The sequence below is a fragment of the Musca autumnalis genome, unplaced genomic scaffold (genome assembly GCF_047663935.1).
Source record: "Musca autumnalis isolate F117 unplaced genomic scaffold, ASM4766393v1 scaffold_3, whole genome shotgun sequence".
NCBI classification, from domain to species: domain Eukaryota; kingdom Metazoa; phylum Arthropoda; class Insecta; order Diptera; family Muscidae; genus Musca; species Musca autumnalis.
The window spans coordinates 247,823,039-247,843,106 of NW_027411866.1; the positions used below are offsets into that span (position 1 = coordinate 247,823,039).

Sequence of the window (20,068 nt, forward strand, 5' to 3'; positions counted from 1 at the left end):
TCATCGTATTGAAATTATTTTGCGGTTCATTACCTTACCATTCATTGATAGCTGCCCTGCCATGCAATCAACCCAAAAAGAATCAACAACTACCAAAAACAAATATTTTGCAAATAGTTTTTGTTGTTGCTTTTGTCATTTAAGGAAGTAGGTCCTTTGCAAATCTCAGCTGCGAGTACAAGTTGTTTTGTTGTCACGGACTTAAAGTGCGTGTTTTACATGAATTTTTCTTTCCACACAATACCCCACATTCCTAAGAAGACTAACTCTTTTACTCAATTCCGATTTTGTGGTGGAGGTAAGGTAGGTTCCAGCAATAGGGAACTTGGTATGGGGGATACATAAAGTTATGACAATCGTCATAATCATCCAAGTCATGAACACAAAATTAAATCAATGATAAACTTAATAACTAACTCCTATAAAAATAATAATATATGTTGTTGTTGTTGTTGTCGTGGTCGTTGTTTTGTATTTGTTTTTCACTTATTTCATTTATTTGTTTTGTGGTTTCTCCATCATATTTAGTTGTTGGTTGAGGCTTCATGTAATCGGTAATGGATAGTGGGTACATGGGCGAGAACAATGTCTTCAAATTCAAATTCAAGTCCCAAGACCGGGAAGTCTAGTGGAAATAAAAGCAGTGGTGGAACCACTCATGAGTCTGTTGAAGAAAGTGGTATAAAAGAACCTCGTCCTCTGCCATATCTATTCGAAAAGGAATTAATAAATCGGGCCAATAAGCATATTCATGTTGTGGATGATTTTCAACCATCGCGGACAAGTGAGTATATATGTAGAAGTTAAAAAAATGTTTGGGAACATGCTAAAATTGAACCACGGTGCGTATGGATATTGGAAATAATTTTAAAAATATTATTCATAAGTACGCATACTTTCAAATAATTTTCCAATGATTGTCAAACGTGGATTTATTAAAAAATATTTTTCAAGGATTATTTATCAAACGTGGATTTATTAAAAAATATTTTTCAAGGATTATTTATCAAACGTGGATTTATTAAAAAATATTTTTCAAGGATTATTTATCAAACGTGGATTTATTAAAAAATATTTTTCAAGGATTATTTATCAAACGTGGATTTATTAAAAAATATTTTTCAAGGATTATTTATCAAACGTGGATTTATTAAAAAATATTTTTCAAGGATTATTTATCAAACGTGGATTTATTAAAAAATATTTTTCAAGGATTATTTATCAAACGTGGATTTATTAAAAAATATTTTTCAAGGATTATTTATCAAACGTGGATTTATTAAAAAATATTTTTCAAGGATTATTTATCAAACGTGGATTTATTAAAAAATATTTTTCAAGGATTATTTATCAAACGTGGATTTATTAAAAAATATTTTTCAAGGATTATTTATCAAACGTGGATTTATTAAAAAATATTTTTCAAGGATTATTTATCAAACGTGGATTTATTAAAAAATATTTTTCAAGGATTATTTATCGAATTGTTAAAAAATATTTTTCAAGGATTATTTATCAAACGTGGATTTATTAAAAAAATATTTTTCAAGGATTATTTATCAAACGTGGATTTATTAAAAAATATTTTTCAAGGATTATTTATCAAACGTGGATTTATTAAAAAATATTTTTCAAGGATAATTTATCAAACGTGGATTTATTAAAAAATATTTTTTAAGGATTATTTACCAAACGTGGATTTATTAAAAAATATTTTCAAGGATTATTTAACAAACGTGGATTTATTAAAAAATATTTTCAAGGATTATTTATCAAACGTGGATTTATTAAAAAATATTTTCAAGGATTATTTAACAAACGTGGATTTATTAAAAAATATTTTCAAGGATTATTTATCAAACGTGGATTTATTAAAAAATATTTTCAAGGATTATTTAACAAACGTGGATTTATTAAAAAATATTTTCAAGGATTATTTATAAAACGTGGATTTATTAAAAAATATTTTCAAGGATTATTTATCAAACGTGGATTTATTAAAAAATATTTTTCAAGGATTATTTATCAAACGTGGATTTATTAAAAAATATTTTGCAAGGATTATTTATCAAATGTGGATTTATTAACAAATATTTTTCAAGGATTATATCAAACGTGGATTTATTAAAAAATATTTTTCAAGGATTATATCAAACGTGGATTTATTAAAAAATATTTTTCAAGGATTATATCAAACGTGGATTTATTAAAAAATATTTTTCAAGGATTATATCAAACGTGGATTTATTAAAAAATATTTTTCAAGGATTATATCAAACGTGGATTTATTAAAAAATATTTTTCAAGGATTATATCAAACGTGGATTTATTAAAAAATATTTTTCAATATTTTAAGATTTATATTTCTTTCTCTCTTTCTTTCCTCTCTCACAGCACATCATATAACTGCAAAATTTTATGCTCATCACCAACAAAGAGAGCCTGAAAATGAAAAAGTCTATCGACGCTTTATCGATAGACCCTGCCCTGAATGGCATCTAACGGAAAATGGTGTTTATGGGTGGATGCCCCAGACACTCAAGCCAACCCACCTCCTCAGTGAATTGAATTTCATCAATGCCCCCAAGAGAAGATGTTGCCTCACCGTCTATGGGGAGATATTGCAAAGCGACAGAATTACCGAGAGGCCAGGTTTTAATGGTTTGCCTTTTCATTTACAATAATAAAAAAACAACAACAAATATTAATTTTATTCGTTTTTTATTACTGTTCGTATAAAAAATAACTAATTATGTTAACTTATATAACTAAAGGCTTATAGACATAAATATTCTTAGATACCTAATTTAAATGTTTTGTAATGTATATTCTGTGGGTTCACGTTCTCCTTTACTTCTTGGTCCGAAGAAACTAAGCAGGACGGGTAATAATATTAAGCCATGGGCTGCTCCTATTAGAACTATACCCAAATACATGCGGAAATAGAATACCTCAAAGACTTGGGAATTGGAGAAACCCAAGACAATAATACCGGCAAATTTGGTTAAAGTAATGCCGGACAAGACACTGCTACCTGTTACCGATAGGGAGTGCAGGGCCCGTTCTTGTTTGCTACCAACAGCATTTTTGTACGAACGTATAATGTGCGACACAAACTCGACACCAATACCCACTGAGACTACCAGATTCACCAAAGAGATGGCATTCAATGTAATGCCCCAGGCCCACATCATACCGCACATATTGATCAGAATTAACAAGACCATAAAGAGAACCATACCCGCCGAGAGTATATCAAATCCGGTTATAAGGAAGGTTACCAAGAAAATGGCCACAAGCGATATGCCCAGAGAGAAGAGAGCATCATCCCATATTGTCAAGTATTGTTCGTAGAATATGAAGAATACACAATAGGGGAATATGGTAGCATCCACGTTATTCTCGGCGAACATTTCGTTGATTTCAGCTGCCACACGGCGAGCCTCACGCAAGGCACTGTAGAATTGTACCGATGTCGTTGAGGTTGTGGAATATTGCATAAAGTAGGTATCCAAGATGGTACTGGCACCCTCGTGATCCAGGGTGTAAACAACGGCCTAAGGGAGGGAGAGACAGGGGGTTAGAATTTGTGTTTTCATTCTGGCAAATCGTGTCCTGTACTTACATCTGCATATGCTGCCCTACCAGCCTTGGCACACTCAGCATCGGGTAAGTCAGACAAGAAATATGGAATATATTGCCTAAAGGTTTCATCTGTTGGTCTTAAGCCATCTTCCATGAAGGAACGTGGACAAGGTTCACATTCGTATTCCTTGGAATCTGGAAAAAGAGAATGACGAGGGGTTTGTTAACATTTTTGTTGGAAATAGTAGACAACAAAACTTACTGCTTGGACAGAAAGTATTATCGGTGGTGTTAACTTTACAACAATCGGAAATGCGCAACCAATCGATGTAATCATCAATCCATGAAGATGCAGGACGGGCCAGGTAGGTACTGTAAGAAGAGATATTCATTAGATTTATTTTTAGAACATGGGGACGTAGATTTTTAGAAGAATTTTTTCAAATACTGTTTTTTTTAAGATTTTTTTCAAGAACGTGGATTCTTAATGAATTTAAGAATTTAAAGAAAGACATTTTTTTTTTCAAGGACGTGGATTTTTAAAGAATTTTTTTCAGAAACGTGGATTTTTTAAAGAACTTTTTTCAGGCTCGTGGATTTTTTAAAGAATCTTTTTCAGGCTCGTGGATTTTTTAAAGAATTTTTTTCAGGCTCGTGGATTTTTTAAAGAATTTTTTTCAGGCTCGTGGATTTTTTAAAGATTTTTTTTTTAGGCTCGTGGATTTCTTAAAGATTTTTTTCTAAGGGCGTGGATTTTTAAAGAATTTTTTTCAGGCTCGTGGATTTTTTAAAGAATTTTTTTCAGGCTCGTGGATTTTTTAAAGAATTTTTTTTTTGTGCTCGTGGATTTCTTAAAGATTTTTTTCTAAGGGCGTGGATTTTTTAAAGAATTTTTTCCAAGGACGTGGATTTTTTAAAGAATTTTTTCCAAGGACGTGGATTTTTTAAAGAATTTTTTCCAAGGACGTGGATTTTTTAAAGAATTTTTTCCAAGGACGTGGATTTTTTAAAGAATTTTTTCCAAGGACGTGGATTTTTTAAAGAATTTTTTCCAAGGACGTGGATTTTTTAAAGAATTTTTTCCAAGGACGTGGATTTTTTAAAGAATTTTTTCCAAGGACGTGGATTTTTTAAAGAATTTTTTCCAAGGACGTGGATTTTTTAAAGAATTTTTTCCAAGGACGTGGATTTTTTAAAGAATTTTTTCCAAGGACGTGGATTTTTTAAAGAATTTTTTCCAAGGACGTGGATTTTTTAAAGAATTTTTTCCAAGGACGTGGATTTTTTAAAGAATTTTTTCCAAGGACGTGGATTTTTTAAAGAATTTTTTCCAAGGACGTGGATTTTTTAAAGAATTTTTTCCAAGGACGTGGATTTTTTAAAGAATTTTTTCCAAGGACGTGGATTTTTTAAAGAATTTTTTCCAAGGACGTGGATTTTTTAAAGAATTTTTTCCAAGGACGTGGATTTTTTAAAGAACTTCTTCCAAGGGCACTGATTTTTTAAAATTTTATCCAAGGACGTGGATTTTTTAAAGAATTTTTTCTTCAAGGACGTGGATTTTTTAAAGAATTTTTTCTTCAAGGACGTGGATTTTTTAAAGAATTTTTTCTTCAAGGACGTGGATTTTTTAAAGAATTTTTTCTTCAAGGACGTGGATTTTTTAAAGAATTTTTTCTTCAAGGACGTGGATTTTTTAAAGAATTTTTTCTTCAAGGACGTGGATTTTTTAAAGAATTTTTTCTTCAAGGACGTGGATTTTTTAAAGAATTTTTTCTTCAAGGACGTGGATTTTTTAAAGAATTTTTTCTTCAAGGACGTGGATTTTTTAAAGAATTTTTTCTTCAAGGACGTGGATTTTTTAAAGAATTTTTTCTTCAAGGACGTGGATTTTTTAAAGAATTTTTTCTTCAAGGACGTGGATTTTTTAAAGAATTTTTTCTTCAAGGACGTGGATTTTTTAAAGAATTTTTTCTTCAAGGACGTGGATTTTTTAAAGAATTTTTTCTTCAAGGACGTGGATTTTTTAAAGAATTTTTTCTTCAAGGACGTGGATTTTTTAAAGAATTTTTTCTTCAAGGACGTGGATTTTTTAAAGAATTTTTTCTTCAAGGACGTGGATTTTTTAAAGAATTTTTTCTTCAAGGACGTGGATTTTTTAAAGAATTTTTTCTTCAAGGACGTGGATTTTTTAAAGAATTTTTTCTTCAAGGACGTGGATTTTTTAAAGAATTTTTTCTTCTAAGACGTGGATTTTTTAAAGAATTTTTTCTTCTAAGACGTGGATTTTTTAAAGAATTTTTTCTTCTAAGACGTGGATTTTTTAAAGAATTTTTTCTTCTAAGACGTGGATTTTTTAAAGAATTTTTTCTTCTAAGACGTGGATTTTTTAAAGAATTTTTTCTTCTAAGACGTGGATTTTTTAAAGAATTTTTTCTTCTAAGACGTGGATTTTTTAAAGAATTTTTTCTTCTAAGACGTGGATTTTTTAAAGAATTTTTTCTTCTAAGACGTGGATTTTTTAAAGAATTTTTTCTTCTAAGACGTGGATTTTTTAAAGAATTTTTTCTTCTAAGACGTGGATTTTTTAAAGAATTTTTTCTTCAAGGACGTGAATTTTTTAAAGAATTTTTTCTTCAAGGACGTGGATTTTTTAAAGAATTTTTTCTTCAAGGACGTGGATTTTTTAAAGAATTTTTTTTTCAAGGACGTGGATTTTTTAAAGAATTTTTTCTTCAAGGACGTGGATTTTTTAAAGAATTTTTTCTTCAAGGACGTGGATTTTTTAAAGAATTTTTTCTTCAAGGACGTGGATTTTTTAAAGAATTTTTTCTTCAAGGACGTGGATTTTTTAAAGAATTTTTTCTTCAAGGACGTGGATTTTTTAAAGAATTTTTTCTTCAAGGACGTGGATTTTTTAAAGAATTTTTTCTTCAAGGACGTGGATTTTTTAAAGAATTTTTTCTTCAAGGACGTGGATTTTTAAAGAATTTTTTCTTCAAGGACCTGGATTTTTTAAAGAATTTTTTCTTCAATGACCTGGATTTTTTAAAGAATTTTTTCTTCAAGGACGTGGATTTTTTAAAGAATATTTTCTTCAAGGACGTGGATTTTTTAAAGAATTTTTTCTTCAAGGACGTGGATTTTTAAAGAATTTTTTCTTCAAGGACGTGGATTTTTTAAAGAATTTTTATCAGGCTCGTGGATTTTTTAAAGAATTTTTATCAGGCTCGTAGATTTTTTAAAGAATTTTTATCAGGCTCGTGGATTTTTTAAAGAATTTTTTTCAGGCTCGTGGATTTTTTAAAGAATTTTTTCAGGTTCGTGGATTTTTAAAGAATTTTTTCAGGTTTGTGGATTATTTAAAGAGTTGTTTAGACTCGTGGATTTTTTAAATATTTTTTTCAGGTTTGTGTTTTTTTTAAGAATTTTCGTCAGGGTTGGGAATTTTTAAGAAAATTTTCTGGGTTGTGGATTCCTTAAAGAATGTTTTTTCAGGGTCGCGGATTTTTTAAAGAAATTTTCTTTCAGAATCGTGGATTTTTTAAAGAATTTTTCAGGATCTTGGTTTTTTTAAAAACAAATTTCAGGGTCGTAGATTTTTTTTAAGAATTTTTTGAGGACCTTCAAATGTTACTTACATCTCTGGATAACGGGACTGAGTGTATAGCTGCACCGACAATGAATTGTTGTTGCACTCCACACCACCACATATCAAATTTTGATGATCACGATCGGTGTAATCCAAGCCGGGCTTGAGAACCCAGTAAACGGGAGCACCCATGGCCAATAGATCATCCATATAACGGAAGTATTTGACAACATGTGATTCCTTGGGCATAGACATTTCCTGGTCCAAGCCCAATTCCAAATTTGGTGTCACCAGCAATGACAGAGATGTGACCACAAAGAAAACAATGCAGACAATGATTTTGACAGGTCTGAAAGGCGATAAAGGATAATTAGAAAGAAAGACTCCCTGAAGGTTCTATAAGGCCCCACTTACTTGGACAAAATGAAGGGGGCATAGAGGTTTTTAAATAGCTTCTCCAAAACACCCACACTTTCATGGTTGTTACTATCCCCGGATTTCTTAGAGGTTTTGCAGCAACAGAACAAATCCAAACGTCCCGATTCATAGCGTCTCTCATCCAAAGCCATCATGGCCACAAAGGCGGTGATTTGGAAGAGGAAATTGAAGAAAATGGCAGCGGCAGCATACATGGCAAATGTCTTTACCGCAGGCATATCCGAAATGGCACCAATGGCAAAGCAGGCAAATTCTGAACCAGCAGTTTGCAAAATAGAAGGTCCCACCTGGCCCATGGCTTCACCAATGGCCTCCTCAACACTGTCGAACTTTTTGCGATTCAAACGATGATACGTATGGACCATAATAAATATATTATCCACACCCACAGCCAACACCAAGAAAGGTATAACTTCGATGGCCAACATAGTTGTGACCACATCCAAGTAACCCCAGAAACCCAAACTGCATGCCACCGAAGCCAAGACAATGATGATACCACCAATTGCCAAAACAATTTTCGATTCTCTCAAGAAATGTAAACAGCTGCGGATTTTGCCCAAAGCAATGGCCACATAGACGAACATCACCACATAACTGATGAGCACAGTAGAGACTTCACCTTCGGACAGCTCAACAATGGCATCTTGGATGGAACGTTCAGCGGAGAAGGCAATATCAAGTTTGTCATTTGTATAGTTTTTCAAGAAGTCAACAAAACGCTTCTCCCATTCCAAATTGGGTTCCAGCAGGGCTTCATTGTTTTGATTTTTACCCAGGAAGGTTAAGGATACACCTGTGGCTAACAGGTAATTGGGATCTTCACCGGAATTTACTTTGGGCATACCACCCACCGAAATACCAGGTTCAATGGGACCACCGTAAGGACCAAAGCAGGCCTCCAACATGGGTACACTGAAAACGAATAAAAGTTGGTGAATTATTGGATTTAAAAAAAAAAATAGGAAAACTTCCATTCAGCCGGGCTGAATGGGGTTTTCTTTTGGAAAACTTCTATTCAGCCGGCTGAATAGGGTTTTCACTAAGAAAACATCTATTCAGCCCGGCTGAATAGGGTTTTCATTAAGAAAACATCTATTCAGCCCGGCTGAATAGGGTTTTCATTAAGAAAACTTCTATTCAGCCAGGCTGAATAGGATTTTCATTAAGAAAGCTTCTATTCAGCCAGGCTGAATAGGATTTTCATTAAGAAAACTTCTATTCAGCCTGGCTGAATAGGGTTTTCATTAAGAAAACTTCTATTCAGCCTGGCTGAATAGGGTTTTCATTAATAAAACTTCTATTCATCCTGGCTGAATAGGGTTTTCATTAAGAAAACTTATATTCAGCCTGGCTGAATAGGGTTTTCATTAAGAAAACTTATATTCAGCCTGGCTGAATAGGGTTTTCATTAAGAAAACTTATATTCAGCCTGGCTGAATAGGGTTTTCATTAAGAAAACTTCTATTCAGCCTGGCTGAATAGGGTTTTCATTAAGAAAACTTCTATTCAGCCTGGCTGAATAGGGTTTTCATTAATAAAACTTCTATTCATCCTGGCTGAATAGGGTTTTCATTAAGAAAACTTATATTCAGCCTGGCTGAATAGGGTTTTCATTAAGAAAACTTCTATTCAGCCTGGCTGAATAGGGTTTTCATTAAGAAAACTTCTATTCAGCCTGGCTGAATAGGGTTTTCATTAAGAAAACTTCTATTCAGCCTGGCTGAATAGGGTTTTCATTAAGAAAACTTCTATTCAGCCTGGCTGAATAGGGTTTTCATTAAGAAAACTTCTATTCAGCCTGGCTGAATAGGGTTTTCATTAAGAAAACTTCTATTCAGCCTGGCTGAATAGGGTTTTCATTAAGAAAACTTCTATTCAGCCTGGCTGAATAGGGTTTTCATTAAGAAAACTTCTATTCAGCCTGGCTGAATAGGGTTTTCATTAAGAAAACTTCTATTCAGCCTGGCTGAATAGGGTTTTCATTAAGAAAACTTCTATTCAGCCTGGCTGAATAGGGTTTTCATTAAGAAAACTTCTATTCAGCCTGGCTGAATAGGGTTTTCATTAAGAAAACTTCTATTCAGCCGGGCTGAATAGGGTTTTCATTAAGAAAACTTCTATTCAGCCTGGCTGAATAGGGTTTTCATTAAGAAAACTTCTATTCAGCCTGGCTGAATAGGGTTTTCATTAAGAAAACTTCTATTCAGCCTGGCTGAATAGGGTTTTCATTAAGAAAACTTCTATTCAGCCTGGCTGAATAGGGTTTTCATTAGGAAAACTTCTATTCAGCCTGGCTGAATAGGGTTTTCATTAGGAAAACTTCTATTCAGCCTGGCTGAATAGGGTTTTCATTAGGAAAACTTCTATTCAGCCTGGCTGAATAGGGTTTTCATTAGGAAAACTTCTATTCAGCCTGGCTGAATAGGGGTTTCATTAGGAAAACTTCTATTCAGCCTGGCTGAATAGGGTTTTCTTTAGGAAAACTTCTATTCAGCCGGGCTGAATAGGGTTTTCTTTAGGAAAACTTCTATTCAGCCGGGCTGAATAGGGTTTTCTTTAGGAAAACTTCTATTCAGCCGGGCTGAATAGGGTTTTCTTTAGGAAAACTTCTATTCAGCCGGGCTGAATAGGGTTTTCTTTAGGAAAACTTCTATTCAGCCGGGCTGAATAGGGTTTTCTTTAGGAAAACTTCTATTCAGCCGGGCTGAATAGGGTTTTCTTTAGGAAAACTTCTATTCAGCCGGGCTGAATAGGGTTATCTTTAGGAAAACTTCTATTCAGCCGGGCTGAATAGGGTTTTCTTTAGGAAAACTTCTATTCAGCCGGGCTGAATAGGGTTTTCTTTAGGAAAACTTATATTCAGCCGGGCTGAATAGGGTTTTCTTTAGGAAAACTTCTATTCAGCCGGGCTGAATAGGGTTTTCTTTAGGAAAACTTATATTCAGCCGGGCTGAATAGGGTTTTCTTTAGGAAAACTTCTATTCAGCCGGGCTGAATAGGGTTTTCTTTAGGAAAACTTATATTCAGCCGGGCTGAATAGGGTTTTCTTTAGGAAAACTTCTATTCAGCCGGGCTGAATAGGGTTTTCTTTAGGAAAACTTATATTCAGCCGGGCTGAATAGGGTTTTCTTTAGGAAAACTTCTATTCAGCCGGGCTGAATAGGGTTTTCTTCAGGAAAGCTTCTATTCAGCCGGGCTGAATAGGGTTTTCTTTAGGAAAACTTCTATTCAGCCGGGCTGAATAGGGTTTTCTTCAGGAAAGCTTCTATTCAGCCGGGCTGAATAGGGTTTTCTTCAGGAAAGCTTCTATTCAGCCGGGCTGAATAGGGTTTTCTTTAGGAAAACTTCTATTCAGCCGGGCTGAATAGGGTTTTCTTTAGGAAAACTTCTATTCAGCCGGGCTGAATAGGGTTTTCTTTAGGAAAACTTCTATTCAGCCGGGCTGAATAGGGTTTTCTTTAGGAAAACTTCTATTCAGCCGGGCTGAATAGGGTTTTCTTTAGGAAAACTTCTATTCAGCCGGGCTGAATAGGGTTTTCTTTAGGAAAACTTCTATTCAGCCGGGCTGAATAGGGTTTTCTTTAGGAAAACTTCTATTCAGCCGGGCTGAATAGGGTTTTCTTTAGGAAAACTTCTATTCAGCCGGGCTGAATAGGGTTTTCTTTAGGAAAACTTCTATTCAGCCGGGCTGAATAGGGTTTTCTTTAGGAAAACTTCTATTCAGCCGGGCTGAATAGGGTTTTCTTTAGGAAAACTTCTATTCAGCCGGGCTGAATAGGGTTTTCTTTAGGAAAACTTCTATTCAGCCGGGCTGAATAGGGTTTTCTTTAGGAAAACTTCTATTCAGCCGGGCTGAATAGGGTTTTCTTTAGGAAAACTTCTATTCAGCCGGGCTGAATAGGGTTTTCTTTAGGAAAACTTCTATTCAGCCGGGCTGAATAGGGTTTTCTTTAGGAAAACTTCTATTCAGCCGGGCTGAATAGGGTTTTCTTTAGGAAAACTTCTATTCAGCCGGGCTGAATAGGGTTTTCTTTAGGAAAACTTCTATTCAGCCGGGCTGAATAGGGTTTTCTTTAGGAAAACTTCTATTCAGCCGGGCTGAATAGGGTTTTCTTTAGGAAAACTTCTATTCAGCCGGGCTGAATAGGGTTTTCATTAAGAAAACTTCTATTCAGCCGGGCTGAATAGGGTTTTCATTAAGAAAACTTCTATTCAGCCGGGCTGAATAGGGTTTTCATTAAGAAAACTTCTATTCAGCCGGGCTGAATAGGGTTTTCATTAAGAAAACTTATATTCAGCCGGGCTGAATGGGGTTTTCTTTAGGAAAACTTATATTCAGCCGGGCTGAATGGGGTTTTCTTTAGGAAAACTTATATTCAGCCGGGCTGAATTGGAGTTTCTTTAGAAAACTTATATTCAGCCAGGCTGAATGGGGTTTTCTTTAGGAAAACTTCTATTCAGCCAGGCTGAATGGGGTTTTCTTTAGGAAAACTTCTATTCAGCCAGGCTGAATGGGGTTTTCTTTAGGAATAGGGTTTTCATTAAGAAAACTTTTATTCAGCCTGGCTGAATAGGGTTTTCATTAAGAAAACTTCTATTCAGCTTGGCTGAATAGGGTTTTCATTAAGAAAACTTCTATTCAGCTTGGCTGAATAGGGTTTTCATTAAGAAAACTTCTACTCAGCTTGGCTGAATAGGGTTTTCATTAAGAAAACTTCTATTCAGCCTGGCTGAATAGGGTTTTCATCAAGAAAACTTCTATTCAGCCTGGCTGAATAGTGTTTTCATTAAGAAAACTTCTATTCAGCCTGGCTGAATAGGGTTTTCATTAAGAAAACTTCTATTCAGCCTGGCTGAATAGGGTTTTCATTAAGAAAACTTCTATTCAGATTGGCTGAATAGGGTTTTCATTAAGAAAACTTCTATTCAGCCTGGCTGAATAGGGTTTTCATTAAGAAAACTTCTATTCAGCCTGGCTGAATAGGGTTTTCATTAAGAAAACTTCTATTCAGCCTGGCTGAATAGGGTTTTCATTAAGAAAACTTCCTTTCAGCCTGGCTGAATAGGGTTTTCATTAAGAAAACTTCCTTTCAGCCTGGCTGAATAGGGTTTTCATTAAGAAAACTTCTATTCAGCTTGGCTGAATAGGGTTTTCATTAAGAAAACTTCTATTCAGCCTGGCTGAATAGGGTTTTCATTAAGAAAACTTCTATTCAGCCTGGCTGAATAGGGTTTTCATTAAGAAAACTTCTATTCAGCCTGGCTGAATAGGGTTTTCATTAAGAAAACTTCTATTCAGCCTGGCTGAATAGGGTTTTCATTAAGAAAACTTCTATTCAGCCTGGCTGAATAGGGTTTTCATTAAGAAAACTTCTATTCAGCCTGGCTGAATAGGGTTTTCATTAAGAAAACTTCTATTCAGCCTGGCTGAATAGGGTTTTCATTAAGAAAACTTCTATTCAGCCTGGCTGAATAGGGTTTTCATTAAGAAAACTTCTATTCAGCCTGGCTGAATAGGGTTTTCATTAAGAAAACTTCTATTCAGCCTGGCTGAATAGGGTTTTCATTAAGAAAACTTCTATTCAGCCTGGCTGAATAGGGTTTTCATTAGGAAAACTTCTATTCAGCCTGGCTGAATAGGGGTTTCATTAAGAAAACTTCTATTCAGCCTGGCTGAATAGGGTTTTCATTAAGAAAACTTCTATTCAACCTGGCTGAATAGGGTTTTCATTAAGAAAACTTCTATTCAGCCTGGCTGAATAGGGTTTTCATTAAGAAAACTTCTATTCAGTGTGGCTGAATAGGGTTTTCATTAAGAAAACTTCTATTCAGCCTGGCTGAATATGGATTTCTATAGGAAAATTTCTATTCAGCCTGGCTGAATATGGTTTTCTATAGGAAAATTTCTATTCAGCCTGGCTGAATGGGGTTTTCTTTGGGAAAACTGTTATTCAGCCTGGCTGAATGGGATTTTCATTAGAAAATTTTTATTTAGTAAGCTTGAATGGTTTGGAGAATTATACTTACTTCAAACAGTCTTCCAAATGATTCAAATAATTGATAACATAGCCATTTTCATCTTCATATTCAGTCTCGAAAAATTCCCAATCATTTTGGAAAAATCCAAAAATTGATTGTACCAAACATTTGTCGACACTGGTCTTTTCACCGGGATAAAGAATGGGAGCATAACAGACTTTATCCAAACCAATACCATCTTCTATGCCAATGGCCTCAATGGCTTCCTGCAATCGAAATACTTCCACAAGGAAACTTTTTTCGTAGGCAGGACCGAATTCTGTAATACCGCCTGTGGTATTGTGGGTGAACTGAAGAGGGAATGAGATAAAAAAGAGATTAACTTCAGCTTATAACTTTCCATGAAATCACATCTTACCCCAGATCCATTGACGGGTTTAATGAAAACTTGATTGGTCCTATAGAAGGGGCCAAAGTGCGAATCAAAATATTCCTTTTCCAAACGAGTTTGACTTTCTTCGCCAGCCCATAACTCAACGGGATCTGTTGTAACTTGCATGTATGTGATGCCATAGCAAAGGCCACCAATTACCCATGACAATATGGCCAAAATCAAGACAGGATGTTTGGCAATGAATGTACCGCCGGCACGGAATACTTTGTACAGGACATCATTGAAGCAACCAAAGCCAGAAAAACATCCGGGGATATTACATTTCGAACGGAAACGTTCAAATACCCACACGGCCACAATAAAGACAACAAAACCGGCCATAATAAACAAACCCATTAACACAAAGACCTCCTCATGGGCCACTGGTATATCGGTAATGACACACGAATCTGGACAATCAATACAAGCACAGGCGTATTTATTTTCATAGGCCTCCGAACATGACAGCGGGTACATTTTTAAACGACCCTCCTCCGATGATTCATTTAAGAAGATATAATTAATGGGAAAGGGTACATAGTCACTGACATCCGTGTCACCCATAAACCGATACCATTTCTGATGGTCACATGTCCTGGCATTATAAGCACCACAACCTAAATCCATGGCGGGACGTCCGGTCTGTGAGTGTTGTATATATTTGCAGCTGTCATAGATGCTTTCGACAAATTCATCATCGATCCGATAATCGATTTTTTCCACATATTCCACACCGTTGTGGGTGTTGTGATAGGGGGTCAGGAAGAGACTGTGATTGTGGGCACATGTCATCGAACAGATACTGAGACCCATATTCACCACACATGTCGGGCAGCGGGAGTAAATACCATCAGCCTGGGACATACCCTGTTCCATGGCTTGGATTTGATCACCATCACAGCACAAATACATGGGGGCTGTAGGAAGAGATGGATATTAAATACAAAATAGGTATATATGTATATTATGAGAAGATAGATAGAGAGAGAGAGAGAGAGAGCGTGTAATATTTACCATCCGGATCATCGCCTTTGTAGTAATCGTATAGAACAGGACAACGTGTCTTGAATATAGCCTCTGCAGCTGGATCATTTAAGGGTAAAGCTTCGCCATTGTATGCTTTATTTTGCCAATGTGCTCCTTCCATATGACTGTGGCCGTACCAAATACAGGTGGCATTGCTTCGGGGGATATTTTGTAGGCACAGCAGGAGACAACTTATCGTTAATATCACAGCTAATTTATTCTTCGATTCTGAAATGCAAATATTGGATATAAATTAGCAAAATAAAATATTTAATTCATTGGATTATTCAAATATTGTTGTGGAAGTTTTTGATGGGTTTTCAAGGTTAATCTCAGGCCAAAAAATATACACAGTAATCAGAAAATCGAAGTTCGAATTGCTGTGGTTTTGAAATTAAGAATTCATAGAATATTTAAAATAACAAGTAAAATAAAAAAACAACAAAGTAGAATAATATCTGAACCCAACCTTAATCAAGGGTATTGATAGGCTTTAGTAGGACAAGTCTGGAACTTATCTTTGCCCCTTTTATCTTAAATCCCTTGTATCTAAGAGATAGAGTCTCGTAGTAAATTACCAACTGCTTATGATCACTGGATCTATGGAATAGCTGTATCTCAGATTATAAGCCTGACATTAGCCCGCTTTTGGAAGGTCATAATCGCCTGGTCCTGGGGGACTTTAATGCGCATCATGAAATGTGGCATTCGGCCCTCGGATACGACCAGAGGGGTATAGCGCTGGCTGAGCAGATTGATAGCTCTACGTTTTGCTCGCTCAATGAGGACTGCCCTACCAGAATTAGACATAACCATCGTGTCACCTGGCAACCCGTCATTTTCCTTGGATCAGACCATCTCCCAATAATTGTCTCCATCAGCAGACCACCCGATTTCATTACCTCTGAACGCGGCACATTCGTCAATCATGGGAAAACTGATTATCCGAGTTTCAGAGAGTTCACCAATCACCGCTTCAGAGAATTGCCCAATCCTTCTGATGTTCGGGTAGCGGAAAGGACGTTCCGAGAGATCATCAATACTGCAGCCGCTCGCCATATACCTGCTGGTCGAATACCCGAAGTAAGACCAAATTTCCTAGCAGAGGCGACGGGATTAGCAAATGAGCGTGATGAGCTTCGTCCAACCAACCCCGACGACCCCAGAGTCATGGAGCTGACACTGGAAATTAACGGGCTGGTCGGCGAACATAATCCGAACAAGTGGTTAAATCATCTGAAGAGTTGCAACATCGGAGCCGGTATAGGTGAATTGTGGGCAACGGTTAAGTCACTCTCGAACCCCGGAAGGAGGGATGACAGGACCTCAGTCACGTTTGGCGACGTTACGTTGACTGACCCGAAGAGGTGTGCAAGTTACCTCAATCGACAGTTTGTCGAGCACCCCGAGAGTGACAGGGCGAAGAGAGGAGTGTTACGTCGCATTAGATCTTTTCCTGCCGAGGATGAACCACCACAGTTTACAATGGATGATGTTGCGAATGACATCAGGAAAGCTAAATCATCCAAAGCGTTGGGCCCTGACGGAATTTCCATGGTAATGTTGAAACAGCTGGATGAGCCGGGAGTGGAGTATCTCACTAAAGTTCTCAACCTGTCGCTAGCCACCCTTATTGTTCCCGAAGTCTGGAAAATGGGGAGGGTGGTCCCGCTACTGAAGCTAGGCAAGGATGCCAGCAAAGGTGAATCGTACAGGCCGATTTCGCTTTTGTCACCTGTCTGTAGCGAAGACCCTTGAGGCCTTAGTCCTCCCCAGCATTAGAAATAGCTATCAAGTTGCATGGATTCCATAGGCAGCACAGCACAACAACAGCGCTGCACGCCATCTCCACACATATTTGTCGAGGACTCAACCAGGAGCGGCCGTGTGATAGAACAGAGATGGTGGCGCTTGACTTATCAGAAGCCTTTGATACTGTCAAGCACTCCACGCTGTTCGAGGACATCGAGCAGACAACCCTCCGTATAAGTCTGATAATCAACTATATGTGTGGTCGCCAATCGTATGTGGAGTTCAGGAACAAGAAATCCAAGCCCCGTAGAGTGAAACAGGGAGTTTCCCAAGGAGGGGTGATATCTCCGAAAATATGTAACCTATACCTCTCCTGTATTCCGCCGCATCCATAGGCATGGAGATCGTAATATGCGGATGATTGTACGATCTTGGCATCAGGTACCTTTACTAATGTTATTTTCTGATCGCTAGATGGACTGCAGGGGTGAGTACTGAGTTGAATGTCACGGTCGATGGCAACAGAATTCCGACCACAAACTACTCAAAGATTCTGAGGACAACATCGGCAGCTTGTTGACGTTGTCCGCGCATGCCACAGCTATTTGCGACAAGCTGAGATGTCCTCAAGTCCCTAGCACCATCCAAATCACCATATGGTTAATAGGACATCCCCCGCCAAGGCGTGACAGTAGGGATCTTGATTATCTTGAAAGACAGATCCAACGTTAAAAGAGAGAACCCCACACAGATGCAGTTGCAGATGTCATAAACAACTATCGAGTGGATGCGGTCCTCGGAGAACCATTTCCCATCTATTGCAGCTGAGGAGCATCAGCTGCCCCAACTACGCAGCAGAGACATGAACAATTAAAACCAAAGATGAAAAAAGCTAGAGACAACTATGGATCCAAGGCCTACAGAAGCACACATAATAGATTGTTCATTATTGTGATTTGATTTCCATTGTATTTTATGTCACAATAATGTATTTGACAGCAAATTAAATATTCAGGGCTAACTAGTTTGGGCTGAGTGTCCGACTGTATAGACTGTGGATGGATCTATAGAAGAATTTTAAAAATATACTGGACCGATCGAGTAACTAACAGTGAAGTCTTAAGAAGAATGACCATCGATCGACAACTGATTAAAACAATAAAAAATCGTAAAATCTCATATTTTGTGTACATGGTGAGAAATAATAAATACCAACTCATCCAAACAATTCTCAAAGGGAAATTTGAAGGAAGACTCAGCAGAGGAAGAAGATAACTTTCCTGGTTAAAGAATATATAAGACTGAGTTGAAATATACCAAGCAATGGTCTTGACCTAACTTAACATGGCCAAGCCCAGGATTTATCTAAGGACCATGATCTGCGAATCTTCACTTGAAATGTGGTTATAGAGAAGGTGCAGTTTACGCATTGTCAGATGTACTTGAAAAGTACAAGGCCGACATTACTGCCATACAGGAAATTCGATGGATTGGGAAATGCATCACAACAACACCTAAAGGTGACACACTGTAATATAGCTGCCACGACACCAAGCATGAGTTTGGTTGCGGATTTTTAGTTGATCGGAGGTTAAAACATCTGGTCTCCAGCTTTACACAAGTGAATGAAGGACTTGCTACAATACGGATAAAAGCAAAATTCTTCAACATTAGCTTTATTTGCGCTCATGCTCCAACCGAAGACAAGGACGAACAGACCAAAGATATATTCTACGAGCGCTTAGAATAAACATATGACCGTTGTTCTGTCTAGACGATTTTAATGACAACATTGGAAAGGCACAACAGTCGGGAAATTTAGTGTCTATAGTGAAACATCTATCAATGGAATGGGGCTGATAGACTTCGCAGCGGCAATAAACATGGTAGTTAGCAGTACCAGATTTAAGCATCTTGATATTCATAATGACACCTGGCTGTCTCCAGATCAAAGAACAAGAAATCAAATCGTAGCGCACAAGAGATGTATCGGGAGAAAAGAAGAGAGAAGAAACGTATTTTTCGCAGGAAGAAGAGAGAAATGGAAAAGCGGGAGTGTGAAAAAACGAGATGTACAGGAGCCAGAATGAAGTCCGAAAATTCTATCAAAGGGTGAAACATCAAACTGATGGTTTTGGTACTGGAACATTCTCCTATAGAGACCAGCAAGATAATTTAGTAACTGAAACAGATGGGGTGCTCGGGATATAGAAAAGAACATTTTTCCAAACGGTTCGTATCCAATGCTAACGAAAACAAAGAACATACACAGATCCAATCCCAGAAGAAGGTATTGAATATATACCGCCCAACCAAGATGAAGTAAAGACAGCAATAAATCAGCTGAAGAATAATAAAGTAGCAGGAGCCGATGGCCTACCAGCCGAGCTGTTCAAAACCGGAGGCGACACGCTTATAAAGTGTATGCACCGGTACCGTTCTTTGGGGGGCTATATAAAGGCGTGGGCCTATACCGACAAAATTCTGGGGAAAAATTTTATACCTCCAACGAAGACTAAATACTAAATTTCAGCCATTTGGGTGTGATAATTAAACTAAAATCTTCAAAATACCGAAAATCGGGAGTTACCATTCTATGGGGGTTATATGAAGGCGTGAACCTATACCGACACATTTTATATGGAAAGTTTTATATACCAAAGGGAGACTAAAGACCAAAGTTCAGCCATTTCGGTGGAATATTGAAATACCGTAAATCGTTGGATACAGTTCTATGGGGGCTACATGAAAGCGTGGGTCTATACCGACAAATTTCATATGGAAAGTTTTATATCCCAAATGAAGACTAAATACTAAATTTCAGCCACTTCGGATGAATATTGAGGCCACAACCTTCAAAATACCGAAAATCGGTAGGTACCGTTCTATGGGGGCTATATGAAGGCGTGGGTCTATACCAACAAATTTCATATGGAAAGTTTTATATCCCAAATGAAGACTAAATACCTAATTTCAGCCATTTCGGAGGAATATTGAGGCCACAACCTTCAAAATACTGAAATTCGGGAGGTACCGTTGTATGGGGGTTATATGAAGGCGTGGGCCTACACCGACAAATTTCATACGGAAAGTTTTTTTACCCCAAATGAAGACTAAGTACTAAATTTCAGCCACTTTGGTGGAATATTGAGGCTAAAACCTTCGAAATACCGAAAATCGTGAGATACCGTTCTATGGGGGCTATATGTAGGGGTGAGCCTATACCGACAAATTTCATGTGGAATATTTTATACCCCAAA

General features: G+C 36.8%; 2 protein-coding genes across 3 annotated transcripts in view; one reads left to right on the forward strand and one right to left on the reverse strand.

Moving 5' to 3' along the window:
- Positions 1-171: 171 nt before the first annotated feature.
- Positions 172-2,687, forward strand: LOC141399265 (uncharacterized). 2 transcript variants are annotated; one of them, XM_073977735.1, is made up of 3 exons: positions 172-303; positions 529-784; positions 2,395-2,687. In XM_073977735.1, the coding sequence occupies exons 2-3, from the start codon at positions 586-588 to the stop codon at positions 2,682-2,684; spliced, it is 489 nt and encodes a 162-aa protein (XP_073833836.1). In that variant the 5' UTR covers positions 172-303; positions 529-585; the 3' UTR covers positions 2,685-2,687. The 2 variants fall into 2 exon arrangements, with proteins under 2 accessions (XP_073833836.1, XP_073833837.1); XM_073977736.1 differs by having other exon boundaries at positions 172-298.
- A 17-nt stretch (positions 2,688-2,704) lies between these two features.
- Npc1b (Niemann-Pick type C-1b) overlaps positions 2,705-20,068 on the reverse strand; it is a 33,910-nt gene continuing 16,546 nt past the window's right edge. Inside the window, exons 2-9 of the mRNA XM_073977678.1 lie at positions 15,045-15,284; positions 14,016-14,947; positions 13,646-13,947; positions 7,592-8,530; positions 7,227-7,526; positions 3,848-3,957; positions 3,626-3,780; positions 2,705-3,557 (exon numbers count right to left, since the gene is read on the reverse strand). Of these exons, the coding sequence (XP_073833779.1) occupies positions 2,808-3,557; positions 3,626-3,780; positions 3,848-3,957; positions 7,227-7,526; positions 7,592-8,530; positions 13,646-13,947; positions 14,016-14,947; positions 15,045-15,284 (3,728 nt within the window). The 3' untranslated portion in view covers positions 2,705-2,807. The remainder of the gene's footprint in view (positions 3,558-3,625; positions 3,781-3,847; positions 3,958-7,226; positions 7,527-7,591; positions 8,531-13,645; positions 13,948-14,015; positions 14,948-15,044; positions 15,285-20,068) is intronic.